This window comes from Pan paniscus, chromosome 17 (assembly GCF_029289425.2).
Source record: "Pan paniscus chromosome 17, NHGRI_mPanPan1-v2.0_pri, whole genome shotgun sequence".
In the NCBI taxonomy this organism is placed as follows: domain Eukaryota; kingdom Metazoa; phylum Chordata; class Mammalia; order Primates; family Hominidae; genus Pan; species Pan paniscus.
In genome coordinates, this window is record NC_073266.2 from 75,902,132 (window position 1) to 75,916,233 (window position 14,102).

The 14,102-nt window shown below is 43.3% G+C and overlaps 1 protein-coding gene across 10 annotated transcripts in view; it reads left to right on the forward strand.

The window, feature by feature from the left end:
• Positions 1-14,102, forward strand: part of NEDD4L (NEDD4 like E3 ubiquitin protein ligase) — a 365,125-nt gene that overhangs the window by 324,370 nt on the left and 26,653 nt on the right. For all 10 annotated transcript variants that reach the window (XM_034943816.3, XM_057300460.2, XM_057300462.2 and 7 more), the window contains 5 exons: positions 3,550-3,615; positions 5,279-5,508; positions 7,025-7,146; positions 9,631-9,701; positions 12,431-12,526. In XM_034943816.3, the coding sequence (XP_034799707.1) occupies positions 3,550-3,615; positions 5,279-5,508; positions 7,025-7,146; positions 9,631-9,701; positions 12,431-12,526 (585 nt within the window). The remainder of the gene's footprint in view (positions 1-3,549; positions 3,616-5,278; positions 5,509-7,024; positions 7,147-9,630; positions 9,702-12,430; positions 12,527-14,102) is intronic.

Genomic DNA, 14,102 nt, shown 5'->3' on the forward strand with positions numbered 1-14,102 from the left:
ATAATTTGTGTGTGTGTGTGTGTGTGTGTGTGTGTGTGTGTGTGTGTGTGTACATGCATGCAAGAGGGAGAGAGAGAGCATGAGCAAGCTCATTTTTTTTTCCTATGAGGCTTTTGTAAGTCCTGACCTGTATTTACTGTTAACTTCTTAGCTTGGGTTCATGCACCCCCAGTCAGTATAACTGTGGACCTCATACCCACTTTGGCACAGGCTTGGAGTATGGATTTATTACAGGTCTGTTTCTTTTTGTTTTTCTCCCATTTATGGTCCTGGACAGAAGGTAAGCTTCCTTGCAACTTCCCTGGTCCGGTGGGTAGAGTTTTCTTGTCCCCTTTCCAGATGTTAGGTTTTAAACAATGACTGTTCTTTCTCCATCATGTAGACCAAAGGCCAAGTTCTGTGTCCCCATGGGAGATTAAAACCCAAGCCCCTATGTCTAGGTCCAGTGCCCACTGATTTCTCTAATTGTGAGTCTTTCTGCTTACCCTGTACCTAGAGTTTCTCTTCCCAAGTTTTAAAAATATCAGTTCTAAGTAGGCCTAGCATTTCTACATATTTTTAGGGAGAGGGGACCCTTTCTGTGGCAGCTCAGTGTTCAGCATTCCTGTAAGTTAGCATGCTCTGTGTATAGCAGATATCACTAGTAATAGCATTTAGTAAGTGCTGTTCGCGCATGCTGCTGTCATGAACACTATCTCATGTTGTGTAACACTTTCATTTTTCCAAGAACTTTATAATCAGCCGATTTGAAACTCACAGTCGTCCCCTCAGAAAGGCAGGGCAAATGTTGTTATTTCCAATTTGTCAGAAGCTCAGAAAGCTTATTCTGTTGCTGACAGTCCTTGCAAGGGTCGGAATCAGGACCGGAGCCCCAGATGCGCTGGTGTCACTGATGTCCCCGTGCCGGGCATGAGCCCTTCTGTGCAAGGAGCTCCAGTGTCTCCCGGACAGTGATGATGTGAAACATTTAGAACCGACTTTCACAATAAGGCAGATTTTCATTCTGTACCCAAAACAGGAACACAGATTTAATGCAGAGCAAAAGGGCTTTAATCAACAGATATGTTCATTTTTCACATAGACCTGTTTTACAAGCTAACTTGTAAGCCAGAAAATGACATTCGAGATTTTCAAGTGAGAACAAATGATTTGGTCCAATAATTAAAAAAAAAAAAAATGTACGTGTAATCTCTTCAGAAGCTGCACTGGAAGGATGTTTGTCCTGGTACGTTGTTGGAAAGTTTTCAGGAAGAGAATGTAAAAACTTGCTCTTCTTATTCTATCATGAGAACTACCTCTGGAGAGAAAAGATAATGAATGCAAGAGGAAGACAGTGATTTTTCAGCTTTCACGCATCATTCCCCAGAAGGAGAAAGGCTTGAAATATCTCAACATTTCCACCCACACCTCCTCAGCCCCTGCCAGGAGACAGAGCAGGCAAGGGAACGGGCATCATAGGCTGGGGGCCACATGTTGAAATCTGCTCCTTGGGGAATTTGTCATTTAAGACAGTCGAACTTGCATACACAGTGATGACTGTTTAAGCTTTTTTTCCAACATTTTCAGGAGTAGGGGGAACTGTGATGTAACAGTGATGTTTGGAGAACCCTCACGAATACAGGAACAAACAAAAAATAGTTGCTGGAAATTACAGACTTTCAGAAATAGAAGAGCTGAGTCACGTTTGTTCATCCAGTCAAATCCTTCCACTTAACAGTGAAGAAACTCCTTAGTAGAGAGGATGTGATGCAGAGCCAGCTGATGAGAGTCTACCCGAGAGTGCAGGCCTTCTAACGCTGGCAGGAGAGAGTGGAAGGAAGTCACTTTTTTAGTTCCTATGGGGTCATTTTTTTCCTCATGGCACTACCATGGTTTATTCATTGATTTCCTATTGCCTGTTGCTCTCAACAGCTTGTGAGCTCCAGGAGGGAACTGGGAAAGCTACCTTTGGTTTATGTACTGTTATTTTTCTGGCACCTAAAATGCCTTGCACAGAGTAGGTGCTCAAGAAGTATCGGTTGAATGGACGAGAATGAACACCAGAAAGTGAGAAATAAACTAGAGAGGAAATCTTAGTTTGTGACGGGATGTACTGTTGGTAGAGCAGAAAATATGATCTCTTTATTGGCTTATGTCGGAACATTGTATTCTTTTTCTTATTTTGGTGGTTGTCCAGGTATTAACAAATTTATACCTTGCCTAGACTCAGAATTGCTATGTGGTTTCATCAGACTAAACACTGCCTAAAATAAATAGGATGTGAGGTCAAATCTGTTGTTCAGTGGAAAATCAAAGAAGACTGGCTTAAAAACTAAGAAAAGACCATAGGCAGTATAAATTGTCTATAGATTGCTCCTAAGCTATATAAAGATGATGTATTTTTTGCTCTGGAATTACAGAGCAAAACACTGACATGCTCATTTTCTGGAAGAGTGGTTGTTTGTTTTGTTTCGGGTTAGTTTTTTATATAAACATGTCTTAAAACTATAAAGGAGGGAAGTTCATGTTCTTCATTTCTTCTGTTTCTGGTCAAGATAAGTATGGTGAAAGTGTAAGGTTTGGAGTCTGGAGATATTAGACTAAGGATCAGTATATTTTATTAACTTAGGCTGAAATGATAACAGCAGAAGTATTCTCTGCTGAAATTCATACTAGTGGCTAAAAAGCAATGAGTTGTTTTCGAGGCTGTCATAGTTAATGTCTGTGTATATGCAAAACCCAATCCTTTTTGCTCATAAAAATATCGTAAGTTTTTTCAGTAGCCAAAACTCACAGCCCTGACTCTAAGATATTGTAAGCTACTTTACAACGTAGCAAATAAAGATTATTTAAATGACTACATTAACATGTTACTCCTTTGCCTGAAGAGATATCACAACTTTTGAATGACTATAGTTAACTCAATTCCTGAGCCCTCAACTGGGGTACTATCACTCTATTTCATAGATAAAGCATTTGAGATTTAAAGAAATCCTTGCCCAAGACCACTAAATATTAAGGGACAAACCTTCTGACTCCTAAATTGAGGATTTTTTGAGAATGCCATCTGCCTGATTTTATATTCCTTGATAGGAGTGTCAGTTCACTTCCCTTTCTGCTCGTTGTATTTCCCCACAAAAATTCGTTAAACCATAATTAGACTTCCCAAAATGCCAACATAGGTCATTCTGGGTTGTATGTTAAAAGTATTTAGCCAATAACTCTTACCTAAACCACAGCAAAAAAGAAAAACAGAAACACCCTGACTCATATTCTGACAAAAGTCACTTGGAAAGCATGTTTAGTTTGTGTAGCGTACCCCAAATGGTTTCTTAAATAGCAGTATAGCTGTTTTCAGGGGTGAAAGCTGCATTCAAAGCTGATTAGCCCTCATCAGTTCTAGGACTTTCCCCTGTGCTGTGTAGACATTATCTAATTTTTCCATGGATAATCTGAGAAGTGAGAATTTACGGTTTATGACTCATGAAATTCTCTTGAATGTTGCCTCAGTATACGTAAAATTTCAGGTGTATTGTTTGCATTATCTATATTTATACATTTATCTTCCAGGCTGTTCCTTACTCCAGAGAATTTAAGCAGAAATATGACTACTTCAGGAAGAAATTAAAGAAACCTGTGAGTAATCATGCCTTCCAAAAATGCTTTGTGTTAGTCATTTGTAAGTTACCACAGTCACTTCAGTGAGAACAACTTGGTTGTTACTTTTATATGAATGCTAAAAATATTACCTTCCTTTTCTCTCTGCACTTTGATCCTCCTGGTTCTAAAATCTGAATTTTCTTTTTAACAGAAATGGTAAGTGAAAATTAACTCAGTATTACATATCAAATCACCTGAAGGGTAATTTCCTATGTAATACATAAAAAGACAGGAATGATTTTTATGGGATATAAAATAATTCGGAACCCTAGTCACAAAATCTGTGGAAGCCTATTCAATTATGCACAGTTATCATATTTAATAAACCTGGATCCCAGTTAGAAAAATGTTCAAGTCCTTCCTTGTAAATGCAAAAGCTTAGTTTCAACTACAGTATTTATAATATAGTTATATTTAATTATAATAATTGGCAGTATTACGTCCAAATGTAATTTTCTACTTATAATTATCCCTGGCAGTTTAAAACCTAGAAACTCTAAAAATTTTTATGGGCAACATTTTAAATTATAACATTGCATTTTCTAATGACACACCATCCCCAAATTGTTCAACATTGCATCCTCTGTTTTACTTTCCGATTCCTCCTTAGCAGTTTTCTCTTCAATTTTCTCCATCACTATGGTTACACCTCTAGGGAGGGGAGAGAAGCGGCTGCAGCTCAGACCCCCTCTGGTGGCCTGGGCTCCATTGCCATCTCTCCCTGCCTCCTCCCCTCAGCTGGTTCCTCCTGCCCGGGAATATCTCTGGATGGGGCATAATGTCTGCTCTCATTTAGGGGTTTTGGTCTCTGTTCCAAAGTCCTGATTCAAGAGCTTGCGGGTAACTGCTATTGAAATGATTCTTTGCCTTCAAAACTCAGATGATCACTGAAAATTCCACAGTTTTCTTTGTGAGTCACGTCCCCTGGTAATAATGATGACTGTGGTCATCACCCAGTCTCACTCTATGGCTCTCACATAGCAGTGTCTGCTACCCGGAAACCATCTCTGCAGATTCATTCTTACAGCCAGACCAAGCCTGGACCGCCTCTTTGCAGGAGGCAGTTGCCACAACCTTGGTCAAGTGTTTTGTTATTTTCATGTCAGCGAACCATGCTTTGGGCTGCTTTCCCCACACCTGGCATAATCAGGATCCCACTCCCCATGGCAACAAAATGGACTTGAGGCACCGTGGATTATATCTACCACCTGGCGGCCCTGCCACAGTTGAGCATGGATAGGCCCAACCTGGCCAGGTGGGGATTATTACAGGTTTTGACTACCTGGGCTGAAGTCTCTTGAGTGAAGCAACAGATACAGTCGACTGCCTTTCAGTTGCCCTATGCTGGAGAAGTGCCCACAGTTGTTTATTAAAGGGGGCAAGGAGGATGGTCTCCTTCGCAGCAGAGTTCTGACTTTCCTGAGCATCGCTAGTGGATGCCGTGTGTCCCATCGTGACACAGCAAGGCTTTCTGTCTGCAAGGGAAAACCCCTAAAGGAGAGAATCTCAGTTGGAACCATTTGTCACTGCCTGTTTCTTTGAGGACTGCCAACTTTTCTACCATTTGCTGTTGTTTTTATTAGAAAACAAAGTGTGTATTTACTGTATGATTATGTGTTTTCTTTTGTCTTTTGTGTAGGCTGATATCCCCAATAGGTTTGAAATGAAACTTCACAGAAATAACATATTTGAAGAGTCCTATCGGAGAATTATGTCCGTGAAAAGACCAGATGTCCTAAAAGCTAGACTGTGGATTGAGTTTGAATCAGAGAAAGGTCTTGACTATGGGGGTGTGGCCAGAGAATGGTTCTTCTTACTGTCCAAAGAAATGTTCAACCCCTACTACGGCCTCTTTGAGTACTCTGCCACGTAAGTATATGGCCACACCCAGAGTGTGTCCCCCACTGAGACAGTTGTATGAATTTAAACAGAATGAAAGGATAAGCAGCTCATGAGTTCGAGATGCATTAACTCTGCTGAGTTTGTTCTCTCCTCACCCCACAGCCCCTTGCAAGTCTAGAACAGGTTCTGACTCTACGTGGTGAAATAGTGTACTCTGCGAACATCTAACATTGATTTTTTTTCTTGTCTATTGGGTTCATGGAGTTGAAATTGAAAACGTGGATAATTATGATAAGGAACAGGAGGCGATTTTCATTTGCAGTGTTCAAGAGGAGGACTTGTCAGTGTTAGAATTCAAAAACAAAGGAGGTGTTTTTTGAACAAGAGTCGTTTCTGAGGTCTCTGTGTAAAGGCAAATTGTAAGGACTTTGAGGACCTAGGACCATGCCCTGCTCCTGTAAGGAAAGAACCAGGTTTCCCCTTGCATTAGGATTTCATCATTGCCAGGCTTGGAAACTGAGGCAGACTAAATTGCTTTCTGACCAATTAAACATCAGCTACTTCCAGGCCAGCCATTCCTCCTTCAGACTCTGAATCCTCCAAGGGTTGGGCAGCACTCAAGCCCCCAGTAGAATAGTCATTGACCTTGCTGAAGGGCATTTGTCATCACTCCAGCCCTGGGCTCTAAGGGGACGTGGGTTCCCCCACATCTCCCACCTGGTACCAATCTCCTGGGGGCTCATTTGGAAGGCAGCCTCAGTACATTCTTCCTGGTTGCTCTAGCCAAGAATTGCCCAATTGATTTGTTGTTACTGAGTCCCATGAGAAAGCCCACTATGTACAATGTATCCAACTATTGAAGGTGGAGGGCAGGGTGGAGAGAGACAAGATCTTTACCTCTTCTCCACATTTTCAAAGATACCCCCACCCCGGAGGAATCTGTCTGTGATCCCAGTTTGAAAACTACTGATCCACATGATTGTGAACCAAGCAAGGTCATTTGGACAAATCTAAAAATTTGCAGGTTTGCATCATTGAGAGAGCCATATCCTGTTCCTAATCCCCTTGAGGCCTTTTCAGAGCAGAGTAGTGGTCAGAAGACAGACCGAGGGTTGGGCCCATAGCAAACATCTTATGGCCAAGCCAAAAGCCTCTGGAAGGAATTAAACTTCCTTCATCACAGAGACGACCTAAAGTACTCACATCTTTGGGAATCCCTGCACAGCCCCTTTATTATGTGGCGTTTCTCATCTCCCCAAGATATTTGGCTGAACCGTATGAAATAGACACTTCGTAGGTCAAAAACAGTCAAACATCAGCGTCTCTTATGGTTTAATTGACTTTAGAGGGCACATGCGTCAGCCTCCATGGTGGGTCACGGTTGAGCATGTGGTAAGTCAGGTCCTCTGGCCCACACCTTTTCCCACTAGGTACAGAATGCTCGCAGGGACACTGTGAAAGTTGAGTGACAAGTGGCAAACAAATATGCAAAATCTTGCATTTGAAAGTGTGATTGGGCTTTTCTTCTCTTTCTCCTCAAAAGGGACAACTACACCCTTCAGATCAACCCTAATTCAGGCCTCTGTAATGAGGATCATTTGTCCTACTTCACTTTTATTGGAAGAGTTGCTGGTCTGGCCGTATTTCATGGGAAGCTCTTAGATGGTAAGTCTTGAAGTAATAAAAATAGGTCAGTGCTGCTTGCGGTTCGCTAGTAGGTGTCGTGTCTTTCGCATCATGGGTTTTTAAGCAAAAGCTTCACTGGTTTACTCATAAAGTATTTTTATGTTTTGCCCATAATGGATGTCCTTTTCTCTGGTAGCTTATTTTGGGCACTGAAGACATAGTGTCTACACACAGTTAAAAACAAAAGTTTTTTTTTAACTTCAGTGTAAAACACAGAACATTATGTATTTATACATTTGTATGTTTTCTGGAATAACTTTAGTGAAAGCAAGATTTGATAACAGATGGAAAAATAATTGAAAAGTTAATTAAAATGATCTCATCTATCTAATATCCTGTGATTATTGCATTTGTCCCCAAATTATTTTTTTAATTTGAAGGGACTAAATAATTTCAAAATAATGTTACTGCTTAGCTAAGACATTAACCCTGAAACAAATAACACAAAATAATTTCATTCTTATTTAAAGCATATAGATCATGGAAGAATTTCAAGGTACCTTGAAAGTTAGAAGTCAAACTCTCTACCTGGTGGTATCTATAGGCTTAGAGACTTCTAAAAGATATGGCCAATTCAAAATAGTGTCCTTAAGAAAACACTACAGAAATCATCAGTGAGGAAAAAGCATCAGAAATACTTTTTAAGAGCTTGGAGGTAGAGTGGTTGAGGATGGGAAGAGGGAGAGTAGGATTTGAGATTGGCATTGCAGTAACTTATAAGAAAGATATTTCCAAGGGAACTGTGTTCATTGCATTTATAGAGCCTTAGCTATTCTAATAAATAATTTGTATACTCTCTGTACTTTTCCCATGAATATGTTTTTACTGTTAATTGGTAACTGATATTGATGCTCTGATTTTATTGCTTTATTTGGTAGCAGGGCGACAGTAAACACTTTTTTCCCTCTAGAAGGAAACTAAACCACACACTCTTTCCATGTATGTATAGTGTGAATATATTTTAATTTCCAGCTTTGGAGTCATGCCATAGATTGTTTCAGCCTGCTCCAATTCACTCCAACTTTCTCAGAAGGTCAGTTTAGTCACCGTATGCAAGTAAGAAGATGCTGTTAGTTGCTACAGCGTCTTTAATACCCTCTCTAACAGGGGGTAATAGAGAAGCATAAGATATGATCCTGACCTTAGTCAGCTTATATTTTAGCAGGGGGAAAAGAGATGAGAACAAAACCAGAAGAATCACAGTGATAGTGTCTGAGCAGAAGGGAGTGCATTGAGTCCTCAGAGGAGAAAGTGACTTGGCTGGAGGCTCGGGGAATCTTTCCCAGGATGAGCTGCACCTCGGAGGTGGGGTAGCATTTGAGCGTTCAAAGGCTGGGGTCATTTCAGATGAGTGAGGACCGGCCCAGAGTCAAGGCTCTGTGGAAGAAGATGGGCGGAAGCAAGAACCACTCAGGGTCTCAAGGAGCTGGCTAAAGTGACCCCGACAAGAGTGATCACGATATAAACCTGGAATTGCACATTTAAGAGTCCAAGTGCACATAGATGGGCCTAGTCAGCAGTGTCTTCAAATTTCCCACAGATGGGAATGTCCCTGTCGGCAGGGCTCATTCTGCACATCTGTCCGCTGCTCCCCCTGGTCGGCTTCATGCTTTTACTTCCCCAGACACTGGAGTCTATTGGAGCCTGTATAGGGCCACGCTGAGCCAGGGAGAATTGGCCTGTACTGCAGAGAGTGGGTGCCTGGTGGGGGGATGAAGGAGCAGAAGCAGGAGCCGGGGGTGCCAGGTCTGGTGGGGTCAGGACCCCCTGTGAGGAGGTGCGTGATGCCTTTGGATCAGGTGAAATGGAGGCACCTGCAGGACGCCTGAATGGTGGGAGGCCGACCTCGCTGCTGTTGCCTCCCTGAGGCCTCTGCCGTCCCTCCGCGGGGGGTTGCACAGGCCCTCTCCGGGGCCTTCCCCATTTCCAGCCTGTCCCCTTCCTGTGCTTTCTCCCCATCGCTGCCCAAGCAATGATAACAGAAGACAGATGGAATTTCACCTGGCCTTTCACTGACTCCCCACTGCCCTCAGAGAGCACCCCAACTCTCCAGCACCCCATGTGGGCTGTGCACTGCCGGCCCCTTCTCTGGCCTGTCTACCCGCCCTGGCAAACGGCTGGCAAGTCCCCAGCCTTGTTCCTCTGCTTAGTGTGCCCTTTTCTCCCCCAATTCCTACGCCTGATTGGCACTGCAGACTCTGCTTGACCTTGAAGCTCATCTGTCACCTCCCAGAGGCCTTTCTGGCCCCGCTCTGCTGCGCCATCTCTCTTAGCACAGCTGCCCTCCTCATGCCACTCTCCCCCTGATCTCGCCTCCTCGCTTGTGCAATACTGTAGAAGGCCCTTGGTTACTCCTTCATGGTTTCTCATTTACATTGAAAGCAGGTTAATCTTTTCTTTCATGCTCTGATACATAGCACTGTCAAAGACCTGAAACTAAACCCAGTGTTTACCGTGTTTTAGGTTTCTTCATTAGACCATTTTACAAGATGATGTTGGGAAAGCAGATAACCCTGAATGACATGGAATCTGTGGTAAGTAAATGCACGTCACACACTGGCCATCACCGGGCACTCGTGTCTTATGAGAAGGTATTGGAGAGCCATATTTGTAGTCTCAGCCACTTTTATGGGTGTTGCATTCCATGTGAACGACAGGAGACATTTAATTGCTTGAAAAGTTCGTTGATCTAATTCTTGTAATAAATCATTGTTCACATTTCCTGGAACCATGGTACCTAGGGTAGATACATCCAAATCCCAGTTGCCTCTGCTTACCCAGCATAGGACTTGTGTGAACTTACTAAATCCAAGAGACAGCTGAAGATCTATGGTAGCCTGTGTTTTCTATAAAAACTGCTGCTGCTGAATGTTTAGAGCTTCATCCGCTCTCCCTCTGTTTCCTGACATCATAAAAATGGCAGAGGCAAAGGTCAAAACAATAGGAAGAGTATCAGGCAGATGTCCTAGACATGGATGAGTGACGCCACAGCTCAGGCAAGTGAACACTTGAGACGTTCTCCAAGTAGTGATTTGGGTTTTCATGTTGCATTTAACATTTATTTTACCTAGACAGACCATTTTAGAGTTGGAAGGATTTTTTTTTTTATTTTTTTTATTTTTTGAGATGATGTCTTGCTCTTTCACCCAGGCTGGAGTGCAGTGGCGTGATCTTGGCTCACTGCAACCTCCGCCTTGCGGATTCTAGCAATTCCCCTGCCTCAGCCTCTCAGATAGCTGGGATTACAGGCACACGCCACCATGCCTGGCTAATTTTTTTTTTTTTTTTTTTTTTTTTTTTTTTTTTTTTTTTTTTTTTGTATTTTAGTAGAAACGAGGTTTCAGTATGTTGGCCAGGATGGTCTCGATCTCCTGACCTCATGATCCTCTTGCCTCATCCTCCCAAAGTGCTGGGATTACAGGTGTGAGCCACCGCGCCCGGCCCGGATTTTCTATAAAACAAAAATTGATGTTCTTTTTATAATATACTTCCGCTTCTGTTTTTCTTTTAATGTACCTATACCCCACATCTACCTCCAGAGTGTATGGGTGTTTGCCCACACGCCAGCACACACACAGGGCCACTGGGAAGCGCGTTTGTCCATTTGGGATATTTGCAGCTCATTCGTGTTTGCTCACTTGAGTTAAAAAGCCCCTGCATGATGTCACCTGCCTGTGATACCAACTGTATTTTGGGCGCAGTTGGGTAGATGAGCTGTGTCCTCGGCCCTGACCAGCGCTGAGTCAGTGTTTCTGTTGCTCCTCATTGTATGAAAGGAGAGGAAGAGGCCAGCAGTGCCCTTGAACCCACTGCTGGTTTGCCAGTCATGGTGGGTTGGGATGCACACCTGTGATTCCGGTCTCCACTTTGACCCTGTGTTTGTGCTTTCTGCTTTCATCACTGTATGATGAAGCAGCTAGGAGCACAGGAATTTCTCTTAACGTCTAACTTTATACCACATGCTGACAGTTAGTGCCTAAAATACAGTGCGTGTATTATTTTTACCCTCTTCACAGCCCGTCGTGTCCCCAGCAGGAGAGACCGTGGAGGGACCAGGGACAGGCGCTTAGGCCTGTGACTGATCCTCTGGATTCTGAAACCAGAGCAGCCACCCTTTTTGCTGACATTAACCTGGAGAGTGATCAAAGCACAAGAAAGGGGATAACTTAAATCTATTGGTATTTACTTAGTTGGAACATTATTTTACTTATTTATTTTTTTGGCGATAGAATCTTATTCTGTTTGCCAGGCTAGAGTACAGTGGCACAACCATAGTTCACTGCAGTCTCCATCCCCTGGCACAAGTGATCCTCCTGTCTCAGCCTCCCAAGTAGCTAGGACCACAGGCACACACCACCATGCCTAGCTAATTTCTTATTTTTTTTTGTAGTCATGGCGTCTTGCTATGCTGCTTAGGCTGGTCTTGAACAGCCTCAAGCCCTCCTCCTGCCTCAGCCTCCCAAAGCCGAGGATTACAGGATTATAGGCATGAGCCAGCAAGCCCAGTCTAGAACATTCTTTATCCTTCCTATTTTCCTCAGATACTTTCACTCTTTTTTTAAACTTTATTTATTTTTTATAGAGACAGGGTCTCACTATGTTGCCCAGGCTGGTCTCTAACTCCTGGGCTCAAGTGATCCTCCCACCTTGGCCTCCCAAAGTGCTGGAATTACAGCGATGATATTTTCACTCTAAAAAGATAGAAAGTATATTGACCAGCCTGGCCAACATGGTGAAACCCCGTCTCTACTAAAAATACAAAAGTTAGCCAGGTGTGATGTCACACACCCGTAATCCTAGCTACTCAGGAGGCTGAGGCGGGAGAGTCACTAGAACCCGGGAGGCAAAGATTGCAGTGAGCCAAGGTCATGCCATTGCACTCCAGCCTGGGTGACAAGAGCGAAACTCCATCTCAAAAACAAAAAAAAAAAAAGAGAAAAGAAAGTATACTGATGTCTGTATGTTAAATTTTGTAGACCAGTATGGCAGCTCCATCCACCATCCGGAGTAGGTACCTTCCACTGTGCATCACTAAGGACAGGATTTAACTGAAAGCCCATTACAACTAAAGCAGTTTGTTTGTTTATATTTTAAATTAAAGAGGAAGGTTTGGTTTAGGTGGAGCAGGAAACATTGCATTAGTAACATATTTCTTGAGCATTCTGCACAGAATTACATTAGAATGTAATTATTTAAAGAAGTAAAACGAGTTTGTATTTTGGGGAAAAAAATGCTGAATTTTCACTCCTGTGTCATTCTGTAGGATAGTGAATATTACAACTCTTTGAAATGGATCCTGGAGAATGACCCTACTGAGCTGGACCTCATGTTCTGCATAGACGAAGAAAACTTTGGACAGGTACATGTGGGTAACCCTGGGAACTCTTCTTTAGCTTTCAAGGGGCATTTTCTTCTTGACAGGCTGTAACACAACTTTGCTGGACCATCAGAAACAACCAGCAGGAGCTGCAGGTGTTAATTTTCATCTCATTGTAGCAGCACCTTCTTGTCATGCCAGGACGCCACACTCCAATTACAACCATTTCTCTCTTCCAGCAAAGTTACAGAAATTCCAAGAGGCCTTGGGGCATGAACCAGCACCTCTTCTAATCCAAAGCAAATGTGAATGCTTCATTTGTGCCTCAGTTTTAGAATTTAGGTACTTTAAAAAATAGTGCGATTGTTGACTTAGCAATGTAAATACATGACCAGGAGTGGGTGATGTTGGAAGGGCCATTGGTTTTTCTCTCTGTTTTATGGTTCTGTTGTCATGGCGACATTTGTCTTGTGGGGCTCAGCATGGCAGGCTCAGGTTTTTCTACCATTCCATCTGCTTTGCCCCCATGCTGTTATTCAGGCTGGATTAATCCTCAAAGTCAGTTTCAGACTGGTCAGCAGGGATTTGGATGGGCCACTGAAAGTGGATTTCAAAGGTAAAGTTGCCTGCTTGGAATAATTCTCATCATGCTAAGGATCTATATGATGTATTTGTCTCAATTCTGAAGCCTTTGCTTCATCTGCCACTCAGTAATAATGGTGCAGCTTGGGAGGTGTTCTCAATATATTCTCTGACCCTGGTACCTGTCCTTCCGCAAAAGCCCAGAGGTATTTCCCATCTCTCAGACTAAATCTCCACAGCTATGAAATTAATTAGACCATAGAACTCATTGTAATGGTTGCCCTCTGAAAAATGAAATAGACGTGTTCTTTATTGCTAGATGTCAAAGATTGCTAGAGAATCTTTGAGAAAAGAAGCTGATGCCACTAGAGGATTTAATGACAACTGAGGATAAAAATTGTTGGATAAGAAAATAATCACATTAATATCAGAATCACTTGTTATTCCCATGTCCTGTGTTTGAGCCAGGAAAGTTCAGTCTCTAGTGTGAGTCCTGGTGTGGGTGGAACTTGGGGAGTCCATAGTGCCCTTCAGTGGCTAGGCAAGGCTCAGAGAAGGACTTCAGGCACCAGAGGCAAGAGACCTTGTGGCTTAATGTAAATGATCAAGTCCTTTAAAAATCTCCTTTTGTGCCCCCTCCCCACTGCCCCCCTTTCCCGGCCTCCTCCCCACCCCGCTGTGTTGTGCTTTATGCCTGAGAATCCTTACAGACAGGCGGACACTGTTCTCCTGCATGGGGACCTTGTGATGGGGCAGGGAGGGGTCTTTTCAGCTGCTGCCCCTCTGGTCTCCAGCAGCCTCCCCAGGACCAAGAGTACTGGTGTCTCCAGCCCTGTCTACCTCCTTCCTCTGCTGCCTTTGACACAAATAGCTCACTCCCCCCAGAGACACCTGCAAGGCACAGTGCCTTTCACTCCGGGCTCTCACCCCTCCCCACTGGTCTCCAGTCCCCTGGAAGTGCATGCTCCTCTGCTGGCCCTGTGGACGCAGGTGTCACCCTGCCAGCTGTCCTGCACCCGCTGCTTTTTTGTCTCAC